Below are 23,031 nucleotides of genomic sequence, written 5' to 3' on the forward strand. Positions count from 1 at the left end.
GGATGTGTTTCCCGTGTTAAGATCCCAGCCTAGGCCTAAGTTTCCCACTTCCACACCAGCCCCCTTTCCCGAGCCCCTCCAAGAAGGGGTGGGGCTGGGGGGCCCCTGGGCCTCGCAGCTCCCCCGTCTGCCTCTGCTCACCCCAAACCAAGGCTGTACCACATGGTAGTAGAGTGGTGAGCCCGGCTGCCTTCCAGACCGTGGCTGAGTCATCGCCCGTGCCGGCAGCAGGTGCCTGGATACATGTTTGTGAGGTTAATTCACAAGAGTTATTGTTTACTGGGCATTTCCTGACCTTTACACGGCGCTTCGACTTCCCAGTTGGTGACAGTTGGTAAAGAATCCACTTGCTCCTGCAGGAGACACCCGAGACACAGGCTCAATCCCTGGGTCGGGAAGATCCCCTGGAGAAGGAAATGGCAACCCACTCCAGTCTTCTTTCCTGGAGACTTCCATGGACAGAGGAGCCTGGCGGTCTACACAGTTTACAAAGTACTGTGTCCACACATCTGCGGAGCAGATTCAAAAGGCCTCTGTGCCAGGGGCAGGGTTGGGGGTACACAGTGAGATCTGTCCTCGGGGAGCCCACTGTCTGGGGGCTGGGGAGAGGGGGCAGCCAGTCAGGAAGCCAAGGGCATGTGCTAAGCTGCACCCTAACCCCATGTCTTGGCCGCGGTAGGAGGTGAGGAAGTTGTGTTTCATGGCCACAGGCTTTTCAAGGAAGAGTCATTCAAGAAGAGGAGGGGGAAGAATGGCCCAGGCAGAAGGGGCAGCGAAAGGTCTGGAGGTGAAGGGCGAGCAGCGCAGGTGAAAGAAGGCCTGTGGGGCCGCAGGGGTGGGGCTGGGGAAGATTCCAGGCAGGGTATGCAAAGTGAATCCACTGCAGGCACTCCTTGCACACCTGAAGGACTGCGAGCTCTGCTAGGAAATCCTTCTGTAAGCCCAAACACACTCCTTTGACCTAACAGCCACCAGGAGTGGAGCGCTTCCTATGTGCTGGATGCGACACCAGGCACTTGATCATCATCATTAAATCCGTAACACAAAGCAGCTATTTTATCCCCATTCCACAGATGAGGAATCTGAGGCTCAGAGAAGCTCCATCTCTCCAGACCACAGGGCCTGTGAATAACAGCGCTGGGAGGCATCGCCCTGCCCAGTCTCAGCATTCCCATCTGCAATCTGAGCCCAGGGAGGCTGCCAGAGGCCTGCCTTGAGCATCCCCAGAGGTCCTACCGCCCTTGGACAGGCAAGTGGCTGCCTAGGCCAGTGCTGGCATATCACTTTCAATTCCTGGGAAGGTTAAATACCGCCGAGGGGCCTATTGAGGCGCTGGCGGTAAGGGAAGGGGCGACCAAGCGACTTTCAAAGGAGCCTGAATGCGTGGCCAACCCCTCTGCTGGAGGAGGGGGGCCCTCGCTTCCTCCCAGCCTAATGATATTCTGGGCTCAGCCCTCGTCTTTGGCGGCAGTTTAACCCGAGCCAGGGCGGATTCCTTTCTCACTGATCTCAGCTTGACACCCAATTAGCACAAGAATGGGAGGAGGAAGCCTGTGAGAGGCGCCTCCCAGCCTCCGGGGCGCACGAGGGGAGCAGGCGGGGAGACAAAGGGCAGCGGGCAGGGGGGCGCCCGCGCCCTCGTCTCCCCCGCAGACCCCGCCTTTGTCTCCCTTCGGAGTTTCGGAAGGGATGCAGCCCAATGCCCGGCTGGCTGGCCTGCTGGAGGGACAGGAGTTGGGTCCACGCCCCTCTTCTGCCTGGGTCCCAGAGGAAGGCATTTGGGTGAGCTGAGCCCAACAGGACGCGGTGAGGGTCAGGGGTCCCGAAGGCACGACAGCCTGGGGTTAAGGGCTGACATGTGGGGGTCCATGAACGAGTCACCGGTTCTGAGCCTCAGTTTTTACATTTGAAAATGGAGGCTAACAGCCCCTGCGAGGAATCAAGCAGGTCATGCGTGTGAAGCACCTGGCAGGTGCAGAGTCGGGGGTCATTACTCATTGAAAGAATACGTTAAAAAATGGTTTTTGCTATTGCTTAGGCGGTTGAGAGGGGCATCCCTGGTACCTCAGCTGGTGCAGAATCCGCCTGCAGTGCAGGAGACCCCGGTTCGATTCCTGGGTCGGGAAGACCCTCTGCAGACGAATTCTCCAGTATTCTTACCTGGAGAATCCCCAGGGACAGAGGAGGAGCCTGGCGGGCTACAATCCATGGGGTTGCAAAGACACGACTGAGCAACTTTCACTTCACTTCTCTTCAGGAGGTTGAGGCTTCCCCAGTAGCTCAGCAGTAAAGAATCGCCTGCAAAAAAAAAAAAGAATCACCTGCAAAGTGGGAGATGCAGGTTCGAGCCCTGGGTTGGGAAGATCCCCTGAAGAAGGAAATGGCACCCCACTCCAGTAAAATCCCATGGACAGAGGAGCCTAGCAGGCTACTGTCCACAGGGTCAGAAAGCATAGGACAGGACTAAGGTCACAGGAGCACAAGAGGCTGAGGGCTTCCCAGGCGGCACAAGAATTTACCTCCAGGTGGTGAAGAATCCCCCCTGCCAATTTAGGACACCCAAGAGATGGGGATTCGATCTCTGGGTTGGGAAGATCCCCTGAAGGAGGAAATGGCAACCCACTCCAGTATTCTTGCCTAGGAAATCCCATGGATAGAGGAGCCTGGCAGGGGTCTATAGGGTCCCAAAGAGTGCACACAACAGGAGGTTGAGTTAAGTAGGCTGGAGTCAGAGGAAGCACTTTCTAAGTATGAGAGCCAGGCATTCAGAGTGGGCTGACTTACCTAGAAGTGATATGGGAAGGGTTTCCACTTCTCTGGGAAAAAGGAACACCTCTGGCCTCCCTCCCTGTCCTGTCCTCTCCTGCCACCTCCACCTCCCATAATTTCCTGGGACTCGGGCTTAGATGTGACTTCCTTTGGGAAACCTTGCCTGACCCTGGGGCTGGACTGGATCTTCTTTCACCTCCCACAGGTCCCATGTTCCCCCTTCATAACAACTGATTGCACTGTGTGGTCCATTTTCACATGTGTCTTTTCCAAAATATCAGCCCCAGGAAAGCAGGGACCCCTTGGTTTTTTTAAAAAAGTCCGCTCTTGTGTTCCCAGCACCAGCCCTGGGCCTGGCACTTAATACGTGCTCAATGAATGTTTGTCAAATGAATGAAGCTTTTCAAAAGCTCCTTAGCTCTCCCATGCCAGCTCAGCAGGCAGCAGTCTGCAGAGTTAGAAAATACTCAACTCTACAAGGCCTAACTAAAGGTGGCATCAAATCAGAGGTCTTTACCTTGTTGGGAAAGAGAAGCCAGTGAAAGACTGAGAAGGGAATTGATATGTGTTCTCTTATTCCTTCATTCATTAATTCAGCAAGCACTTACCAAACCCCTACAATGTATAAAGCTCCTTACTATGAGCTAAGGCTCTAAGGTGAATCAGGCAAGGTTTCTAGACCTCAGCCCTTGGAGGAGCCAATGAAATATCTTAGAATATATATGTGTATGTGTGTGTGTGTATGTGTGTGTGAAGTGGCTCAGTGGTAAAGAATCTGCCTGCAATGCAGGAGACCAGGGTTCAATCCCTGAGTAGGGAAGATTCCCTGGAAAAGGGAATGGCAACCCACTCCAGTATTCTTGCCTGGGGAATTCCATGGACAGAGGAGCTTGGTGGGCTACATTCCATGGGGTCACAACTGAGACACAGCTGAGCTACTAACACTTACTATACATATATATATTTGTATGACCTTAGTTCCCCAACCAGGAATTGAATCCCAGGCCCTTGGCAGCAAAAGTACTGAGTCCTAACCGCTGGATCATCAGTAAATTTCCTAGAACATTTTTACTTAAAGGGCCTTTAAGAGATCGTTTGGTCCCAAAGCCTTCTTTACAGACAGGAAACTTGAGTTTCACACAGCACAGTGAAGGTGGGTTCTTCCCATTGGCCACAGGGTTTTCTTTTTCTGATGCTTTCCTCATTTTGCCAGTGCTTTGGAACAGTGCCTGATACACTGAAGGCACTCGCAGCTGTCTGTGGAGTTGAACTGTGTAAGGAAGTCAGATCAGAAGCAGGGAGGTGGGAGGCAGGCAGGCCAGAGAAGCAGGTGCAGGTGAGAGGTGATGGTGGTGGTAGAAGAACACGTGGCTGCAAACTCAGCTTAGCATGGAGACGAACCCAAACGTGGTAACTGCCTGGATATGGGAGAGAATTAAAAACAATGCCCAAGGTTTCTTGCTTAGCTGTTTCCGTGGATGGCAGTGGTATCCTTGATATGGGGAACACAGGGGAGCCTATTTTAGGAAACGAGGCACTGTGCCAAGAACTCGTTTAGTTCTGACGACAACCCTATGGGGCTGCTACTACCTTAATTTGCATAGACGAGGAAACTGAGGCACAGATGTTAAAGGATTTAACCAAAGACGCACATGGGAAGTGGTGGGACATGGATGTAAAGCTGGCAGTTGAACTCTGAGCCCTTAGCGGTGACCACATCCTTACATCCACTCTTAACCACCAGGGTACACTACCTTAAGCTACCAACTATGAGTTCAATTTTGGAAGTGTGGTTTAGCTGCCCTGGGCTTTTGTAACAGGTTCCAGTAGTCTCCCTATCTCCTTCCCTATTCCTTCCAGTTCTCACTGCAGCCAAGCAGAATGTTTTACTTATTTATTTATTTAGGCTACCCCACGTAGTATGGGGGATCTTTGTTCTCTGAACAAGGATGAAACCTGCGCCCATTCCTGCGCCCCCCTGCAGTGGTAGCACAGAATCTTAACCACTGGACCGCCAGGGAAGTCCCAGGAAGGATATTTTAAAACACAGTTCTAATAATCACACACACACACACACACACCCCAAAATCCTTCCAAGGCCTACCACTGCTTAGGATAAGAGACTGAAATTCTTACCTGGCTCACAGTCATGATTTGGCCCCTGCCTACATGTCTAGCCTCATGTCCTATCAGGCCCTCTGCTCCCCAATTTCCACCTTCTCTTGGTGCTCCAGCATGTCCTACTACCCAGAGTCTTTGCACTTTCCGTTCTCGCTGGAATGCTCCTAGCAGATTTTCTCTCCGCATATCCACCTACTTAGCTCGACTCAGGCTTTAGAGCTCAGCCCAAGTCCAGTGCAGCCCATTTTCTTTCTGAAGTTCTTATGATGCCGGATTATTGTTCAGTTTGAGATTTTACGCTTATTAGTATGTTTATTTGATTCGTTTCCCCTACGAGACTGTGAGTGCCCTAAAGACAGGAACCTTGCCGATCCTTTTCACCACCGGCATCTTTTAGCACCGACCAAAATGTCAGGTACACGGAGGACGTGCAATAAACATCTGCTGAATGAATGAAATCTAAATCGACGGCGAAAGGGGGGTTGGATAGCGAGTCGATGGCTCAAGAGAGAGCTTATTTGGATGCCACTGATAATTCAAGTCAAGTGGACGGGTTCGTCCAAGCGGTGTGCTGACAGAAGGTAATTTGGTAACTAATGCAAGATAAACCGGAACGTAGCTCACGGTCACAGCGCAAAGATGCCAGGTCTCTCCTCCGCCGAGTTGTGGCTGATGTCAGTCGCTTCCGGCCCTAGCTGTTTGAGCGCCGTCCCGAAAAGAAACAGGATGACCAACCAAAACGCCCCTTAACAGGGCCTACGGCCCTCCGGCCTCAGCTTCCGGCTCCAAATCTTCCTCCAATAGCTGAGAAGGAGAGTTTCCTCGGCCCCGCCTCTTCCGTCCGCGGCAACCGGAAACGGGGGGGGGGGCAGTAGAGCCGGAAGTTCAGGGGAGTTTCCTGTGAGCTCGGCTTCCTCAACATGGCAGCGCCCTTGTCAGTGGAGGTGGAATTCGGGTGAGTCACAGAGCTGGGGCGCCGTGGGGATGGATTGAAGTCGTCGGGCCCGGAACTCCCCTCCCTCTGCCTTGGGGCCTGTCACCACCGAATCGCCGAGGCCCCCGGCAACTTCCCTGAGCTACGCCATCCGCCTGGGAGAGCTTGAGGTTCGGTCTCCCTGGGCGACGAGGCCGTATGTCCGGGAATAGATGCGCATACCCGGGAGTTGTAGGTATGCTTCTGGCACTCCTCCATGCCTGCGCCCTACGGGACTCAAAAGGTGTGACTTGTTAGCAGGCCTTCCGGCCTTGTTTGCCAGCTCCATTTTGGAGCAGGCCCTGTGTCTGGCATTTGAGCTCCTAGGACCGAGACAGACCAACCTTTCCGAAGATTTGAGGGTGTTAAACCTGAACCCTTTCCGGTACATTTAGTAAACTTACTGAGTGCCTTCTGCAGGTCTTAAGTCAGGTGGGGATATGGGGCTAGGTAGCACAGTAGTGGAGACTAACCCTGACAGTACAGGGTTAGTGCGTGTACATGTGCGTGTACTTACTCAATCGTGTCCGACCCTTTGGGACCACATAGACTGCAGCCCGCCAGACTCGTCTGTCCATGGGATTTCCCAGGCAAGAATACTGGACTGGGTTGCCACGTCCTTCTCAAGGCCATCTTCCTGACCCAGGGATCGAACCTGACTCTTGGGTCTCCTGCATTGGCAGGTAGATTCTTTACCTCTCTGCCACTACAGAATGCTCCAGATAAAAAGTGCAGGATGGGGGAACACACGCTTAATTACCAAAGAAACACAGACCAAGGAGGAAATCTCAAGGCATTCTCTTCTACCTCTTACAGAAGTTTTTTCATGTGATTTCAGAGCTGGGGGGAAAAAAAAAAGTGCAAAGCTTAGAGAGAAGGCAGAGAAACAGATCTTAAGAGATGGACGGTATAATTTCTAGACTCAGGTGGAAAAGCTGGGACTAGATTTGTCTGTGTGTGTGAAGATAAACAAGCCAAGGCTTATGTGAAAGGGAAAGTCTGGGATGGAAATCGGAAACCTCTGCCTATAAATGCCTTTCCTTCTATTGGATGCCCCCAGTTTCTTTCATGGATTCCCTTCATTGCATAGTCCATTCACCAGTCATTTATTGAGTGCTTACCATGTGCCAGGCATCGAGCCAGGCACAGAGGGTACAAAGATAAATAGAACTTTGTCCATGCCCTCCAGTGTTCAGCGTTGCTGTTCCTTACGAGGGGGTAGTCTCATGAATGTTAACTGCATTTTAATTGATGATATTGTCTGGCACCATGGATCCAATTAGAACTGTGCTAGTCTGGCCACCTGACTATTTTACTTTATTGACCCTTTGCCCAGCTATATCCCCCATAGCCTGCAGGTTCCAGGAGGTCCCTGCTGTTTTGACAGGCCTCAGCAGAGCTGAAGACAGAGAAGCTACAGATTACCAGTGTTGAGGCTTATCTACAGTTGGCCTGGGCTTTCCAGGTGGCTCAGTGGTAAAGAATCCGCCTGTGAAGTTTCGATCCCTGGGTCAGGAAGATCCCTTGGAGAAGGAAATGGCAACCCACTCCAGAATTTCTTGCCTGGGAAATCCCATGGACATAGGAGCCTGGCGGGCTATGGTCTATGGGGTTGGAAAGTGTCAGACACGACTTAGTGACTAAACCACCACCACCACCCACTGCCGATTTACCTTTCATGTTCACTGAGTCAGATGTGGCATTTGTCTTCAGAAATGCCTTCTGTCTGCCAGGTCCTGTGCTGGCAGCAGTGGGGAAGTCATATGACGAAGACATGGTCCTTGCCCTCCAGGGCTTACAGACTTGCTGGAGTTCCTGTTTTCTGGCTTCACCATCTCGGTCTCCCTTACCCCAGGAGCAGTAGTGAACACCAGCAAGGCAAGACGTGTTCCCACCACCCACTGCCACAGGGTCCCATGAGAACTGCAGCTTCTTGGGAAGCAGTAATGCCCAACATATAGACTAAACCCAGAGTCCTTCTCTGTCTCTGTCAGTGCCTGTTTCTCCCCTTGGCCTTTCTTTAACTTTCTGTCTCTTAGCCCACTTCCTTCACCCTTTACCCTGAACTTAAGTAGATTTGCAGAGAAACTGGTTTGCCCATCAGGCTCTCCCTTTTGTCCCTGAGTGCCACCCTGATCCCTGAAGATTCCAAAGGGTTGGGCCTTTGCCTCTTTCCTGTGAGCAGCCGTGGCCCCGCAGCCCCACTGGTTCTCGTAGACACCCTGGAAGGCCGCTTTCCTTTCTCCCGCCTATCACTGACCGGGTCTGCCATCCTCGTCCTGCCAGAGCCATTTCTCAGGTCACAGAGGATGCAGTGTAGGTGGTACAGATGTGTGTGGTGTCACTGCAGCCCACATAGGAGAGTCCCACTTCCTTTTCCCTTTTTCTCCTCCTTGAGTCCAGGAGGTATTGGCAAAGGAAGGGAATGCCATTAGGGTGAGAGAAGAAGTGGGGAAATGGGCATGTTCACTCATTTCAGCAAGTATTTCTTGAGTGTTCGCTGTGTACCAGGCCCTGTTTTAGGCAGAACTTGCATCCCCATAGGTAGAGGAGAAATGAACAAAAGTAAAATATATCAGATAAAAAGATGAAGGTAAACTTCAAAAAGTGAAGACCATTTGAAGAGTGTCTGTACCACTCACTGGTACCAACAGACACCTCCCACCAAGAGCTGGGAAGTGGAGGAAAGATGAGGTATCTTGGGTTGTGATGCCTTAATTGCGTTTGAGTCGCAAATCCTGTAGGACCTACGAGAGTTTGGCTTTGGTTTTCTTCTGGGACCAAATTGGTCCCCTTCTTGCCTCCCTGAGTCACTTCAGAGGCTGGGAGTGCACCTTCCTACCCTCCAAGTGTTCTGACCACAGAAATGCCAGCCCCTCCCTTGGGCTCTGGCAAACCCAGCAGTGACAGGTCAGTCGCTGAGCCAGACTGGTTCTTTATCCTCTTGTGAAGGGAAAACAGCACTGGCCTCTGCGCCTGGCACCACCAGGTTTGGCCAATCTGGGTTGTTTGCTTGGGTGCCAGCGCTTCCAGTTCCCACTCCTCTGACCCCCCAACTCCTGTCTCCCCTTGCTTGTCGCCCTCCCCCACCCCAGCTGCTGCATGTGCCAGCCCCTACCCAAGAGAGAGCGGGGCTCTTGGAAGGGGATAAATGGAGGCTCTGTATGGGCTTGCAGCTGAAATGGCCCTGCGCGCAGCCACAGATGGGCCTCCTCTCCCCCTCCACATTTCTGCATCAACAAAGCGTGACCTTGTTTGGATGACAGTCGCCCCATGTTTCCCCCATGACAATGCGTGCCTTGCCTTTGCCTCCCAGTGGACCGTCTCAGGACACCTCTGTTCTCCGGCACTGGGGAAGGGTGGTGGGGTGGGAGTCATCGCACCCGTCTCAAGTCTGTTAAGGCTTCCCAGTTAAGGTCCACGTGAGGTCTGAGACCAGACGCTGGGGGAGGAGCAGCGTGGCGCTGGGAGAGCCCGAGTGTCCGCACCAGGAGTCTGGCACCTGCACTTGGCGGAGCCTCTCTGCTGGCCCAGGCTTCCCTTAGCCAGGTGTTGGGACCCAGAAGTGAGCCAGATTCTGCCCTCAAGGGGCTTCCTGACCTTCTGGGGAGTCAGTTGTTCCTGCCAAAAACCAGTTAGAATTCAAATCCTAGTTCAGCCACTGCCTATCTGGCCTTGGACAAGTCACTTAACTTCTCCTGGCCCCAACTTGCTTCTCTGTTGGTCAGAGTTAATAATATCTGCCTCCCTCCTTCCTTCCCCAGGATTCCGTGAAGGTGAAATGAGACGACGAATGTTTTTGTAAAGGGCAAGCTTATTGCTAAGTCCAGTGGGGGTCTCTCACTCTCTAGCACTTTGGTTTGCCCACCAGGCCAGCAGCAGGGGTGGGGACAAGGCACAGGCAGGGGAATTTCAAAGTGTCACCTGGCTGGCCCTAGGAAAATACCCAGGGTCTCCAGTGTGCTGTGAGGTAGCTCCTCAACATGTTTGCAGATGGAAAGATTGAGGCTTGAGAAGATGCCATCCCGTGCCTAGGGTCTCGCCAGTCAGGCCCGGGTGGGGCCTGGTCTCCACCTCAGGGCCTGTGCTCTGCCCCTGTATACTAAGCTACCTCTTGATTCAGAGAAGTCAAAGCAGAGTCTGAAAATTTGGGTACTTAAATGTTAATAAACATTATTTCTGTCCTGCTTTACCACATCAAGAAGCCACATTTGAGAATTGATGGCTGATACCCAAGGTGTTCTGAACGTTGGTCTCTGAATTTCCTGGGCATCTGGTGCCAGCCTCCTCAGTTTTCGGTCTCTGAGGCTCTTTCTCTGGCCCTCCTTTGCAGAGGCGGTGCGGAGCTCCTGTTCGATGGTGTGAAGAAGCATCAAGTCACCTTGCCTGGACAGGAGGAACCCTGTGAGTACGGGTTCTCTGAGCACCATTGAGCAGCAGCTGCTCCACAGGTCACTCAGCCTGGTCAAGTGAGAGGGTAGGATTTCCCGGGCCGTGGGGAGGAAGGGAGAGAGATCACTGGTTGTCCTCCATACTTTCCAGAGTCAGCCAGCTTTGTAGGGAAGAGATGGCATCGCTGCGTCCTTCCAAGCACAGGTTCTGTATTCAGGCTTGAGTTTGAATCCCCTTAGCACCTTCGGCTGGTCACCTCACCTTTCTGAGCTTCCGCATTCTTATCTGTGAAAGGGGGAGATGGTAATCCACGTAACCCAGTCAGGGTTGCTAAAAGGTGTCAGCCAGCCGTACCAGGCATCTCTGCCATCACTGGATGGCTGCAGAGGGATGTCCTCACAAAGGAGATAACCTTTGCCAAGAATGGAACAATGCAGATGGACTTAAATGAATTTCAATGAGGAGAAAAGTGTCTAGCCAAGGAGGTTGGAGGGGAGAGGTTAACTAAGGGAGACAGAGGGTTTTTTCCATTTGTTCATTCAGATACCTGTTTGTCTTTTCTTTAGCAAACACACCCTGAGCACCTCCCATGCCGCAGACTATGTACCAGGCACTGGCAGACAGACCCTGCCTTCAGACTGGGGAAAGGGGGGAGGAGGATTTCCAGAGGTCCAGCTGGCTAAATAGCAGCATAGCCCAGAGGCAGGGGCTGGACACTGCCACTGTGGAGGGGCTTTGCAGCCCTAGCAATGGATCTTAGCAAGAGCAGAACATTCAGGAGTGGGAGCCCATCTCACCTTGGGCTGAGATACTTCTGGGAAGAAGAGGAAGTCTGTTGTATGGGGAGCGAGGGGAATGAGGTTCCTGGAGGTGGGCAGTAGAGAAAGTCAAGTGAGGTTTGACAGGATTCTTCTGGAACTGGACATGCATCTGCCAGGTATCAGTTATTGCCCAGATTCACCCACTACCAAGGCTGTCTCTGACCCTCCCTTGGGGTTGAAGGGCAGTGGCATAGGGCGGGTCTCTCTGCCACCTTCAGAGGCTAGGGTACAGGGCGCTACCCCCTGGAGCTGGGTGTGGGCATGAGGCTGAGGTTAAACGTCAGGACTGTGGAATTGTGTCCCTGATAGGGGAAGATCCAAGATGATGTAGGTGATGGTTTCTTAGTTTGACAGATGGCTCTGCAACCTTGGGAGGAAACAAGGGGCTGTCAGAAGCCTCTCAAAGATGCAGCCTTAAAGACTTATCCAGGACCTTATTAAAACATCACAAGTTAGGGTTTGTTTCCCCCTGCTTTTGCTCCGCCTGAAGGTGCCCACGTTTAATAATTCCAGTCCTTTTCATTCATTCATTGACTGAACGCTCACCAAGTGTCGGTCGTGGAAGAAAGTACTTTATTCTTTCCTGAGGTTGGCACCCGTGTTTTTGAACATGCACACACGTTTTCCTTTGTGCCAGGCTTCCCAGCTGGCGTGGTGGTAAAGAATCTGCCTGCCAGTGCAGGAGATGCAAGGTATGTGGGTTCAATCCCTGGGTCAGGGATGCCCTGGAGTAGGAAATGACAACCCACTCCAGTATTCTTGCCCGGAAAATTTTGTAGACAGAGGAGCCTGGACAGTCCAGGGGTTCACAAAGAGTTGGACACAACTAAGTGCACGCATACACTCTCTCACACGCGCGTGCGCGCACACAAACACACACATACACGTGTTTTCCTTTGTGCCAACTTGATCTTAAGCAGAACTGATATGGTTCTTACGCTAATGGAGCTAACAGAGGAACGGAAATGGAGCCAGGCAGTGAAGAAGTAAAGGCACAGATGTGTAACAGCACGAGTGGTCATCACTGCGTCAGAACAAAAGGGTGCTTTGAGTGAGACGCCAGGGTGGCCAGGGAGGCCTCTTTAGAGCAGTGTCTTTGAGGGGATTCCCTGGTGCCCTAGTGGTTAGGAATCGGAACATTCAGTGCCACGGCCCAGGTTCAGTCCCTGGTCCAGGAACTGAGATCCCGCATGCTGCATGGCACTAAAAGAGAGAGAGGGAGAGAAGACTTTGAGGCAAAAGCCCTGAGGAACGGGAGGAAGCCAACCTAACAAATTGGAGGGAGAGCAGAGGTGCGTGGGGCCCATTCCAAGTAGAGAGGACGGCACTTGTGAAGCCCCCAGGCAGAAGGCCTTGTGGTGGTCAAGGACCTGAGGGAAGGCCAGTGTCCTCGGCACAGGCTGAGTTTGACAGGGTAGGCAGAACCCCAATGTGTGGTACAAGTGGTTGTCACAGATTCTTAGGTGGTAACTATCATTACTTCCACTTTAAAAAGTGGAACCTCCCCCCCAAAAAAAGTGGAAACCCAAACTCAGAGATGTCCAAGGTCTTACCCTCGACCATGTGCTTACGTCATTGGCAGAGCTGGGGTTGAAGCCGATGCTAGGGTCACCCCATCCTGCAGGGTGCCACTATCCCATCACCATTTATCCCAAGAGCTTCCCCGAATCACATCACATCTCAGACCTGCAGGATATTCTCCAGTTTTCACACTTTGATGCCTCCAACAGCTACTGATCTCAGTTTTCATAATGACCCCGGTAGATATTATCTATCGACAAGGAAACCAAACTTCATAGAGAGAGAGTGACCTGTCCAGAGTTACTCAAGCAGGGAAGCTGGCTGAGGCCCAGGTTTGTTTTTATTTTTATGTTTTGGCCATACTGCATGGCATGTGGAATCCTAGTTCCTCAACCGAGGATCAAACCCAAGGCCCCTCCATTGGAAACATGGAGTCTTAAACCAACGGACCACCAGGGAAGTCCCTAAGACCCAGGTTTTGGATCCCTCATCCACTGCCTCGGGGGCAGGTAGGGGGCTCTCCTCCCCTCTCTGGGATGAAATAAAGGAAGCAGGGGAGGCTAGCGGAAGTGGCCCATGTGCTTAGTTCTGGGCCCTTGGCCATGGGTCTCTACCTCTGGCTCCCACTTGGGCCCTGCTGTGCGCAGAGGCGTGGGTCACATCACAGCGGCAGAGCTGGTTGGCAGCTGCCAGGCCTCACCCTGGCACACAGAGCCCAACAGGAGGGCAGGGGCCTGGTGCCACGGGGAGAGCCTCACTCCTCCCCGAGCCCATGCCCAGATCTGCCGTCTGGCAGCCTTCCCAGCCCAGGGGCTGCCACTTGGCCAAGCAGGTCTTGGAGACTCCAGCAGAGAAAACAGCGGCCATAAGATTATGGATTGTGACAAGTCTCACAAACAAGGGGACTCCAGGGCCCTGGGTCCTGGGCCAGTGGAGAGCTTCCAACCCGGCCAACTTGGAATGAGAGGCTGGGAAAGGCCAAAGAGGGTGAGATGGCGAGACAGGCACCCTGGCAGCATGCGCTGGCAAATTAGTTATCTCTGCAGGCCTCTTATCCCACCTGTAAAGCGGGAGGTTGGACTCGATTTAGTCTGTCTTGAGCTCATTATTGGGCTTCCCAGGTGGCTCATTGATAAAAAATCTGCCCGCCAGTGCAGGAGACGTGGGTTCAGTCCCTGGCTTGGGAAGATCCCCTGGAGAAGGAAATGGCACCCTACTCCAGTATTCTTACCGGGAAATCCCGTGGACAGAGGAGGCTGGCAGGCTGCCGTCCACAGGGTCACAGAGTCGGACACAACTGAGTGCGAGCGCGCACGAGTCGGTTATCAGTTTGACACCTGCAGTTTGGAAAAGTTGCTTCCAGATCTAAGCACATGGTTCTGGGAAGCAGGGTGCATTGATCCAGTGAGCGGCTGCCTGTGCAGGGAGGTGAGGATTCTTAACAGCCAGCTCCACGGAACAGGCCTTGAGTGGCTGAGTTTAGGAGGCACCCACTGGCTTTGGGGCCTGGCAACTGGGACCTGGTTTTTAATGCATCAAGGATTCTTTCAACTCAAGGCTCGAAGACCAGGCTTGGTCAGGGGCCTGGAGCAAATCCCGAACCTTGATGGTCCCAGCATGGGCCTTACCTGCCCTGGTCCCAGGAGGAGACTCTGCCTCACCTTTCCCTGCTTCTCAGCCCTGCCTTTGTATTAAAGGGAGGCTGGCGCGGGAGGCAGGGGTGGCTTGGGCGCTCCCAGGCGCTTTAAACTGCTTAGCATGCATTTCACAGCCTCTCTGGGGCCAGCTGTTCCTTTCTCCGCTCTGGGGCCTGTTTGCTGATCCCCTCCCCACCACCCTCCTCTCCCCCTCACCCCTCCCAGTCCCTGTGCAAAATTGCTTTTGAAAAGATCCACTTTCTGCTTAATTAAACAATGAGGAGCGTCCCCTCGCACATCTGTAAACCTCCTTCTGAGGCCAGTTTAGCCCACAAACTGCTCCATTCTTACCTCCATTCACTTGTAAATAGACCCTCTGATGTTCCCTCTACCCTCTCTTCTCTTCTCCCCCCATCCCAGCTCTTTCTTCTCCCCTTTCAGCTGAGGCCTGGGGTAGACTCCCAGAGTCCTGTCCTGGAGCCTGGTGGACTTGGTGGGGACCAGAGCAGCTTAACCTGGGGGAGAGAAGACATAGGGGACCGGCTCTCCCGAGTCTGCACCGTTGGCGTGGTGGTCCCCGGGCCCAGCTAGGCTCTGTGGGTGGGAGGGACCGGAAGCCAGATTTCAGGCTGGGAGAAAATCTCCCCTTGGATGCCTGCAAGAAGAGGTTGGATGAGGGTCGGCTGTGAGACATCAGATGAGACCGGAAGTTCTATTGACACCACTGGGAGTGGGGGGCGCCACAGTGGGTGGTCGTTGTCCCCAGACAAGGACAAATCCACTGGGGCATGGGATTCTGGTGGGAGCCTCTGTAGGTCTAAGAGGGGTGTGCATGGTGCCCTTTCCCAGCGGCCTTTAGGGGAAGGTTCTGGCAGCCCCCGGGATAAGGAATCCTGAATCACTGACATTCGTCTTGTCTGTTTGACACCATGCTAGGCCTGCCGCTGGCATCAAGACCTGGGTTATTATCCCTCCCTTGTCCAAGGATGGCGCTGAGACTTAGGCGAAGTGACTTCTACCCAGGGCCGCCTAGCACACACCCCAGGGCCTTCCAGCTCCAGAACCCAGACTCATAAGCACTCCGCCATGAGAGCAGCAGCCCCGTCCCATCGCTTGCTCTTCCTGCAGTGAGCAGGCCAGGTCCTGAGGCCTCCTGCACGGGAAACCCGACATGGGGTTGTGCTCATCTCCCTGCCCTGGTGCCGCGTGCCCTCAGCGTATGAGTCCTTCCACTGGGACTGTCCAGGGAGCCTCTGAGGAGTCTAAACATCTAAAGGGGGCAGCAAGGGAAACTGAAGGGTTCTTCCTCTGGCTGACGGAAGAATTACAGCATGGCCATGCCAGGCATAGTGCCAAGAGCTTTCCATGGATCATCTTATTTGAGCCTCAAAACACCCCTCAGAGGCATTTTTACCATTGCCATTTTACAAAGAAGGAAGCTGAAGAGAGCTCCTTACCCAAGGTCGTTTAACTAGGAAATGACACAGTCAAACTCAGACCCACGTGCTCAGTAAACGTGTCCAGGGCGTTTTGTGTGTGAGGTTCTGTGCTGTGTGCTAGGGCTCAGGCTCCCAAGGAGGGGGCCCTCTTCCCCAGCAGCCCCTCTTCAAGGCCCCTGCATGCCCTGCGCAGTCCAGCCAAGGCTGCCTCCCTGGCTGCATCTCGTGCTGACCTTCCGGCCTTCTCAGTTCTATCACCTTGAACCTGCCAATTCCAGCCTGCCTCAGGTCTTCCCATATGTTCTTCCTTCTGCCTAGCTTGCTCCCCCCATCCCACCCAACTCATCCTTGGGGCCGCAGCTTCAATGTGAACACCCTCAGAAAAACTCGTTCTGCTCCCACACAAAGGAGAGCACATTTGTCACGACTAATGAAGTACCGTCCACCTCCCCTGCCAGACTGTGGCTCCACACGGGCAGGCTCTGTGTCCGCTTGTTCTCCGCCATCTCCGTGGCACCTGGCACATAGTAGCTGCTCAGTAAATATTTGTCTCCCGAGCGATTTCCTGAGATCGCCGGAGGGCAGCCAACATGGGAAGCCACGGAAGGCAGGAGGACACAGAGAGGGAAGGTGACAGTGAGGTTCCCAGAGCCATCCCCAAGCCACCACCAGCCCCTGACTCTGCTTAACCCTTCCTCCTCCCCTGGGCGCCTTTGGAAGCCGACCATCTGGCTTGGAGGCTATTTGCATATTGTCTGGGCCTCAGCAAGCCTAGCAAGATGTCCCTGGGGGTGTGTTTCAGGCCAGGCCAAGTGGCCCTTGCTGCCTGCGAAGGGAGTCAGGAGTTCCACCTCTCCCCACCCCCAAATCCAGGCATGGGGGAACAATACGGATGGTGATGCCGTGGCCTCACCATGGTAACAGGCTATCAAGAATGTGAGCCGGCCTGGGGGGTGCAGAGGAGGGAGGGGATGACCTCAGCAAAGAGGAGCGTCATGATAAATGAGCCAGCACCCGCAGCAGACGCCCCCCGGCCCAGCCCTCGGGGACACCATGACGCTGCCGTCACTGGGATGACCCCGACATGACCATTAGTCCTCCCCGCCGCCCGCAGCCTACGAGAGCAGAGCACAGGTCCTTCCTTAGAGGGAGCCAGGGCGGTGACCCAGGGAGTCCTGGTTCAGAACAGGCCAGCGGGGGCTGTGGAGGTGCAGCTGGTGGCCCTCAGGCCAGGCCCTGCCCAGGCCCTCTGAGCACCACGCACACAGTCAGAGCCCCACCCACGGGGGCTGGCTGACGGATGTGTCAGACCCCGGCAGCTCTATCGAGCGGCCACAAGATGTATGGGCTGGCGGCCTACCAGACAGTGCCAAGATGGAGGCCACGGGGAAACCTCTGAAACCCAGGCCTCGGGGAGGAACCCAGCCAGGAGTCGAAATGGACTACAGCTACTTGGAGGCAACACACCCCATCCCTGCCCGCTCCAGGGACCCTGAGGATTCCAGTCGGCTTTGTTTAAAAGCAGGAATTAAAATGGAAAGGCACAGTCTTAGCCCGTGGCCACTGCCCATGGCCCTGTGCTCTGCTGGCAGACGATCCAGGGGAGCTGGCACAGAGCAGAGTGAGCCAGGCCATCCAGGGTGTAGCCTGCCTGCCTCCTGAGGGGGTGGCAGGCAGGCCCGTAAGAGTGCCTTAAAACCCTGCCCAAGGCTGGTGCTGTGGGTGACACGCGCTGGGCCTAGCCTGGGGAGAGCCGGGCCCCTTCCTGACCCGAAGCCTTTTCCTGGCCTGCATGCTAGGAGTCTGCCTCCAGTCAGGGAAACCAAGGCAGTTCGTGGGCCCTTCTCCAGCTTAGCCCCTGAGCTTTGTCTTGGCACGGGCCCAGGACAGCAGTCCCCTCTGAGACTTTGACTCAGGAGGGGCATGGCTAACCTCCAGCCCCCTGCTGGCTTCCCAGAGACTAGTTGTCCTCTCAGGGAGAGAAGAGTCCTGCAGCCTCGGGGATGCTCTGCTTGAGGAGTGGATCATTGAGAGCCATAGCCTTCGAAGGGGTGATAGTGTGCGTGACCTGGGACCTGACCCCCGGAAAAGGAGAGGTGGCCCTGGGGACATGTGGCCTCTAGCCTCCAGATGAGGTGCAGAGCTTGGTGGCTGCCCCAGAATCACACAGAGGCAGGTCTCAGTGTCCAGCCGAGCAGGAGAGGCTGTGGTGACCCTTAGCCTCTCGCTTCCTCCTGGTAGCCGCCCCTGGCCTAGAGGGCTCTGCAAAGTGGGGAGCAGAGGGACTGTGATTTGTCAGCATCTCTGGCTGGTGAAGGATCCTTCTCCTTCTGCCAGAGGAAATTAACTGATGTTATCAGCTCAGCAATTGTTTTTCTTCCCTCACAAAGGGAAATATATGCAGACCTTCCCAGAGCAAAGCTGAATGCTCCCCATCTGGGACTGGCTGGGGAGATGGAGGTGGAGGGGCTCTCTGAGAAGCCTGCCCCTGGCAGTGTCAGACAATCTCCTAGGCCTCGTGAGTGGACGTCTGTGTCTGCCCTTTCAGACGTGACTCTTCCGCTCACTATCCACCTTGAGTCCCCGTTACCTCTTCTTACAGCTTTCAGCAAGGCCAGGTGCCACTGCCTCTGAGAAGACCTCTCTGGTCTCTCCAAGTCCATTTCCTCACCTTGGAAACCACAAGTCCGGGCGCCATGGCAGCCAGGTCTAAAAGAGGCCCTCTGAGCCCCAAGTGCATGTCCTCCTGCTCCGGGCAGGGCCCTCAGGGCCAGAAGCACTTGAATTTGACGTTAGTTTTGTTCTGTGCCTTCCTCTGCAGGGGATATCCGCAGCCTCCTTGTCTGGATCAAGAAGAATTTGCTAAAAGAGCGGCCAGAGCTGTTCATCCAAGGAGACAGCGTGTGAGTCCCTTTCTCCCCTTCCCCGAGGAGGGCGGGCTGAGGGAAGGAGGTCTGAAACCCTGGTTCAGACTCCGCCTCCTCCAGGCCTTCTCCCCTTGATCCTCTTCTTAGCCCTCCAAGGAAGGGCTGCTGCTGCCCAACTCTGTGGAAGTTTATTTCAGTTTTCTTGTTACTACATTGGACTGTTGGGGTTTTTTTTCCCCCAAAAGTCCAGGTCAGGAGATTGGTAAATTTACCAAAAAAAAACACACAAAAACTTAGATCCTGCCTTCTGGATACCACAAACTTGCCAAAGAACCTTGCTCAAGTGACTTCCCTTCTCTGGGCTCCACTGTTCTCTCTGTACAGGCAGCACTGAGAAAAGATGATCCCCAAGGTCTCTCTCATCCTCTGACAGCCTGGGACAGACAGTGCCCTCCCAGTGATGGAAATGTTCTCTCTCTGTGCTATCCAGTGTGGTGGCTGCTAGGCGTTGAGGATATTGAAACCTCGAAACGTTGGTAGTGTGACTGAGGAACCAAGTGTTCTGTTTACTTGAATGTAATTTAAACTGAAGTGTGCCTCATAGATTCCGGGCCGTACAATGCAGGTCTCGGGTTACAGGGGTCACTGCACGCATGTGCACGCGCGTGCACGTTTGTGCTCACTTGAGGACACCCCTCGCCTGGCCCAAAGCTTCTGTGTCTGTCTCAGGCCCAGCTCAGCCTCCTGGGAAAGGATCCAGGTTCCGTGTGCCAAGAAGTCACTTTACCCCTACAACAGGGCCATCCTCATACGTCACAGAAGTGGGCAGGGCACCTGTGGCACTTGTTCCTCTGTGGAAGCATAGGTTCACCAGCAGGCCCTGGGGGCTCAGGCTGCCATCCGGCCTGGAGCCCAGGTCGTGGTCCAGCAGCTGTGGCGGCCACCCCCAAGGACAGCAGTGCTCTTTGGGTCCTTGCCAGCAGGAACCAGGTTAAGTAAGGTGCCTGTCCAGATGTCGGCCTACCCTGCCTTACTCCAGGGAGGGCGGCTCTCAGGCTGTCAGGGGCTCGGGGGCCACTGGCAGACTTCCCTGATTCAGAGCAGCCAAGACGGCCTCCTCCCCAGGATGCACATGCGGGAGGCCTGGGACAGTGAACTTAGACCCCTGGAAGGATAGGCTGCTGCCAGTGGTTCCCTGGCAGCTCCCATGTGACATCCCACTCCATCTTCCCCGGGGAGCTTGTGAGGAAGACACTTAGGATTTACCCTATTTTCAGATGAAGAAACTGATGCTCAGCGAAGCAATGCCCCAGATCTGGGAGGTGGCAGTGGAGTTCTCACGTGTGTTTCATCTGGCCCTCAGACTGGCCTGTCACCTCCTCTCCCTGGGCGTTCTCTGACGGAACCCCCCAGAGCAAAGGCGCCCCTCCACCCCTTAGACTCTGCAGCCCAAACATCTAAGCTTCTGCCCCTGCTCTCGCCAGCTCCTGCCATTCACACCCCGCTACTCACCACCATCTTTCCCACAGGCGGCCAGGGATTCTGGTGCTGGTTAACGATGCCGACTGGGAACTGCTGGTCAGTACCTCGGGGAGCAGCCCTCCCTCGACCCCTCCCCAACCCCCCGCTGTGGTAGGAAAGCCTTGGACCTCGCATCAGGCCCAGAGTGGCGGGGTCACCCTCTGTCCAAACCTGGTGTCCAGACGGCGGCTCCTCAAGCTTCCCACCCTGAGTGAGGAAGGCGTGGGTTGCTGGGGAAGTGGCAAGCTGCCCTCCATCCTAGAGGTTTGCTAGTTAGCGGATAGGGTACCCACTTCTTTCTGGTAGATTCTGTCTTCCCCTCTCAAAGCAGCTAGCCCCCATGCCCCACTTCCCCTCTCAGCACCCTGGGGAGAAACTGGAAAAGTGCCCTTGACGGTCTTCTTATTTCTCTTCTGGACCAGGGTGAGCTGGACTACCAGCTTCAGGACCAAGACAGCGTTCTCTTCATCTCCACGCTGCACGGCGGCTAAGGGCCCCTCTCCGTGCCTGGACCCCCTTGGGGTCGGGAGAACAGAAGAATCAGACAATCCCCTGGGGCCCTACTTCCAGATCTTCCTGTCCCCCTTGGCTGCTTTCTTCCCTCCTCTGTCCCTTGAGCTCCCTCCAGGCAGGGAAAAGAGGCCAGGTGCTAAAAATAAGCCTTTCTCGGGCACGTGAGCAGGGGAAGGCAGCCGCCCGAGCCGGGCACTCCTCCTCCCAGCAGCTGAGGTGGGGGAGGGTACCCCTCCGTGTGGCCGGAGTGGAGGGGGTCTGTGCGGCCAGGTGACCCAGCTGCTGTCCCTCCTGTGTCTCCCTGAGTGACTGCTGACAAGGCACTGCCGCTCCTGGGCTGCAGTGCCTTCCTGGGGAAGAGGAATGAACCTCACTAGCTGCTGGCAGACCCCTCCCCTCTCAAAGACAGGAGGAGCCTTCGCCTCAGTTTCCCCATGTGGACAGCAGAGGGCTCTGCCTGTCCCCCATTGATATCATTATGGAAACCCCAGCTGGGGTCCCCTATTCAGCGCCGACTGCCCCCACGCACACACACAGCAGCTGCTCCTCCAACCACACCCCTCCTCCTGCTCCCCCACCCACAGCCCTTGACCCTGGCCAGCCTCCCCCAACATAGGCCACCAGATGGGCTCCTGAGACCCTGCCCCCCACACACGGCAAAAGGCTGCCTGTGCGCAGCTCATTCCACTGGGGATGGAGAGCGGGAGGGTGTATGCTAGACCTTGGACTGGCAAATAGAGGCCTGGGGTGGGGGGTCAATGTGTCTCAGTTTCCTCCCTAACGACAATGGAATTTTTATAATATCTGAAAACTGAGGGGACTTTCCTGGTGGCTCAGACAGTAAAGAATCCACCTGCAATGCAGGAAATGTGGGTTCGATCCCTGGGTCTGGAAGATCCCCTGGAGAAGGAAATGGCAACCCTCTCCAGTACTCTTGCCTGGAGAATCCCTTGGACAGAGGAGCCTGGTGAGCTACAGTCCATGGGGTCGCAATAGTCGGATACGACTGAGCGACTGACACACACACACAATTGAGATACTTGATGGTGCAAGGGCACACTTTCTCTACTCTCCCATCTCCTGCAGGAAGCAGGATGGGGCAGGCAGCACCTGGGAGGCAGGGTGACTCCCCCACCCCCATCCCTTCTGGAAGTCTAGGGGCCTCAATGCCTGCAACAGCTGGCCTTGGGCAAATAAAAAACTAAGTTGTTTACTGGCCTTGCCTGGAACTTCATCCTTAGAAACCGAAACCGGTGGGACCCCACATTCCCCCAGCTGGCAGTCACTTCGCTGGTCCCACCCTCCCTGTCCTCACCCCAGGGCTTTCAGAACTGCCCTTCACCCAAAAAAGAGCAGGAGTTGAAACCCAGACTATCCAGACACTGAGAAGGGATGATATGGTTGGGCCATCTGGAGAAGGGGTGGCAGGGCCAGTCTGTGCTGACCAGTCTGGGTCCCAGGACACTTCCCTACCCGTATGTCCGAGGCCAGGCTTTGTCCCACAAGCCGCAGCCAGCAGCCTCGGAATGGAGGAAGCATAGTTAAGACTGCTGAGCCCCACTTCCCAAGACCTGGAGAAAAAGCTTTGTTTGCTGGAGGGAGACCTCAAAAAAAAAAAAAAAAATAGGGCATTAACATCATCCCGCCCCAAACATTGTTTTTCATTAAATGTTAATAATTTAAGGTGGAACTGCTCTCACTCTGCAGTGAGACGGAAGTGCCGAACAGTTGTCCTAGCAGTGCTGGGGGCTGTGCTCATTCTCAAGGCCTTGGGGACAGATGCCCCCCTGGCTGGTGAGCTTCTCTCCGGCGCTGCTGCAGGTGGAGGAAGGCCCTCTGGGTGGGTGTGTGGGTGGGTAGGGGTAGCCATGTTGAGGTTATGGGTGCAAGGGAAGGCCAGCGTGGGTGCAGGTGCCTGTCAAGAGAGAGGCTGCGTGACCAGCCGTTCTAGGTGCTGAGGTCAGGGTCTCCATGTTAGGCAGCAGGGCAAGGGACAGCCTCGCTTTAAGGATCAGCCTGTCCGGCTTCTTGTAACCTGGAAGGGAGGACTTCAGCCCCGCTGGGCTTTACGGCGCCCCCATTATCCACCCCCTACCCCACCCCCCACAGCATTCCAAGTCCTGGAAACTGGGTAAGAGGATTCCTTTCCTGCTTGCACTGGGGAGAGGAGGGGTAGAAACGGGCTAGCCCTTCCTCCCCAGTACCCCAATTAATGCATTACTGCTGAGGAGTAGGGCAGGAAGACACGCTGCTGGGGAAAGCAGGTTCTCCACGCTAGGAGAGGTGCCCTGAAACTCGCCAGGGCCACACTCCACAGCATTTGGGGTCATTTTCCAGCTTGAGCACATTAAGGGTCAGGGATGGATGACCCGGGCTCAGACCCAACACCACCCAGCTGCCCCCCTGCCAAGGCAACTCCTGAACCCACTTTTGAGGAAATAAACAAATAAACCCCAC

At 54.7% G+C, this 23,031-nt stretch overlaps 1 protein-coding gene and 1 long non-coding RNA gene across 3 annotated transcripts; one reads left to right on the forward strand and one right to left on the reverse strand.

The window, feature by feature from the left end:
* Positions 1-2,258: 2,258 nt before the first annotated feature.
* LOC113901702 lies at positions 2,259-5,029 on the reverse strand. Its single transcript, XR_003513510.1, has 3 exons — positions 4,906-5,029; positions 2,785-4,187; positions 2,259-2,298 (listed from the first exon to the last, which is right to left on the reverse strand). It is a non-coding gene; the product is annotated as an uncharacterized LOC113901702 (long non-coding RNA).
* Positions 5,030-5,285: 256 nt separating this feature from the next.
* URM1 (ubiquitin related modifier 1) lies at positions 5,286-22,218 on the forward strand. Of its 2 annotated transcripts, none has more exons than XM_027556432.1 (5): positions 5,286-5,845; positions 10,197-10,267; positions 18,495-18,576; positions 20,070-20,118; positions 20,484-22,198. In XM_027556432.1, exons 1-5 carry the CDS (start codon positions 5,811-5,813, stop codon positions 20,550-20,552), a joined length of 306 nt encoding a protein of 101 aa, XP_027412233.1. In that variant the 5' UTR covers positions 5,286-5,810; the 3' UTR covers positions 20,553-22,198. The 2 variants fall into 2 exon arrangements, with proteins under 2 accessions (XP_027412233.1, XP_027412234.1); XM_027556433.1 differs by lacking the exon at positions 5,286-5,845 and adding an exon at positions 5,871-6,059 and having other exon boundaries at positions 20,484-22,218.
* The last annotated feature ends 813 nt before the right edge of the window (positions 22,219-23,031 follow it).

This window comes from Bos indicus x Bos taurus, chromosome 11, assembly GCF_003369695.1.
Source record: "Bos indicus x Bos taurus breed Angus x Brahman F1 hybrid chromosome 11, Bos_hybrid_MaternalHap_v2.0, whole genome shotgun sequence".
Classification (NCBI taxonomy): domain Eukaryota; kingdom Metazoa; phylum Chordata; class Mammalia; order Artiodactyla; family Bovidae; genus Bos; species Bos indicus x Bos taurus.

Excerpts from the sequence above, each read along its gene's own strand:
- URM1 (XM_027556432.1), top strand. The coding sequence starts at position 5,811 with ATGGCAGCGCCCTTGTCAGTGGAGGTGGAATTCGG. Across the intron at positions 10,268-18,494 it reads GCCTGGACAGGAGGAACCCT|GGGATATCCGCAGCCTCCTT; the intron begins GTGAGTACGGGT and ends CTTCCTCTGCAG. Across the intron at positions 18,577-20,069 it reads TTCATCCAAGGAGACAGCGT|GCGGCCAGGGATTCTGGTGC; the intron begins GTGAGTCCCTTT and ends TCTTTCCCACAG.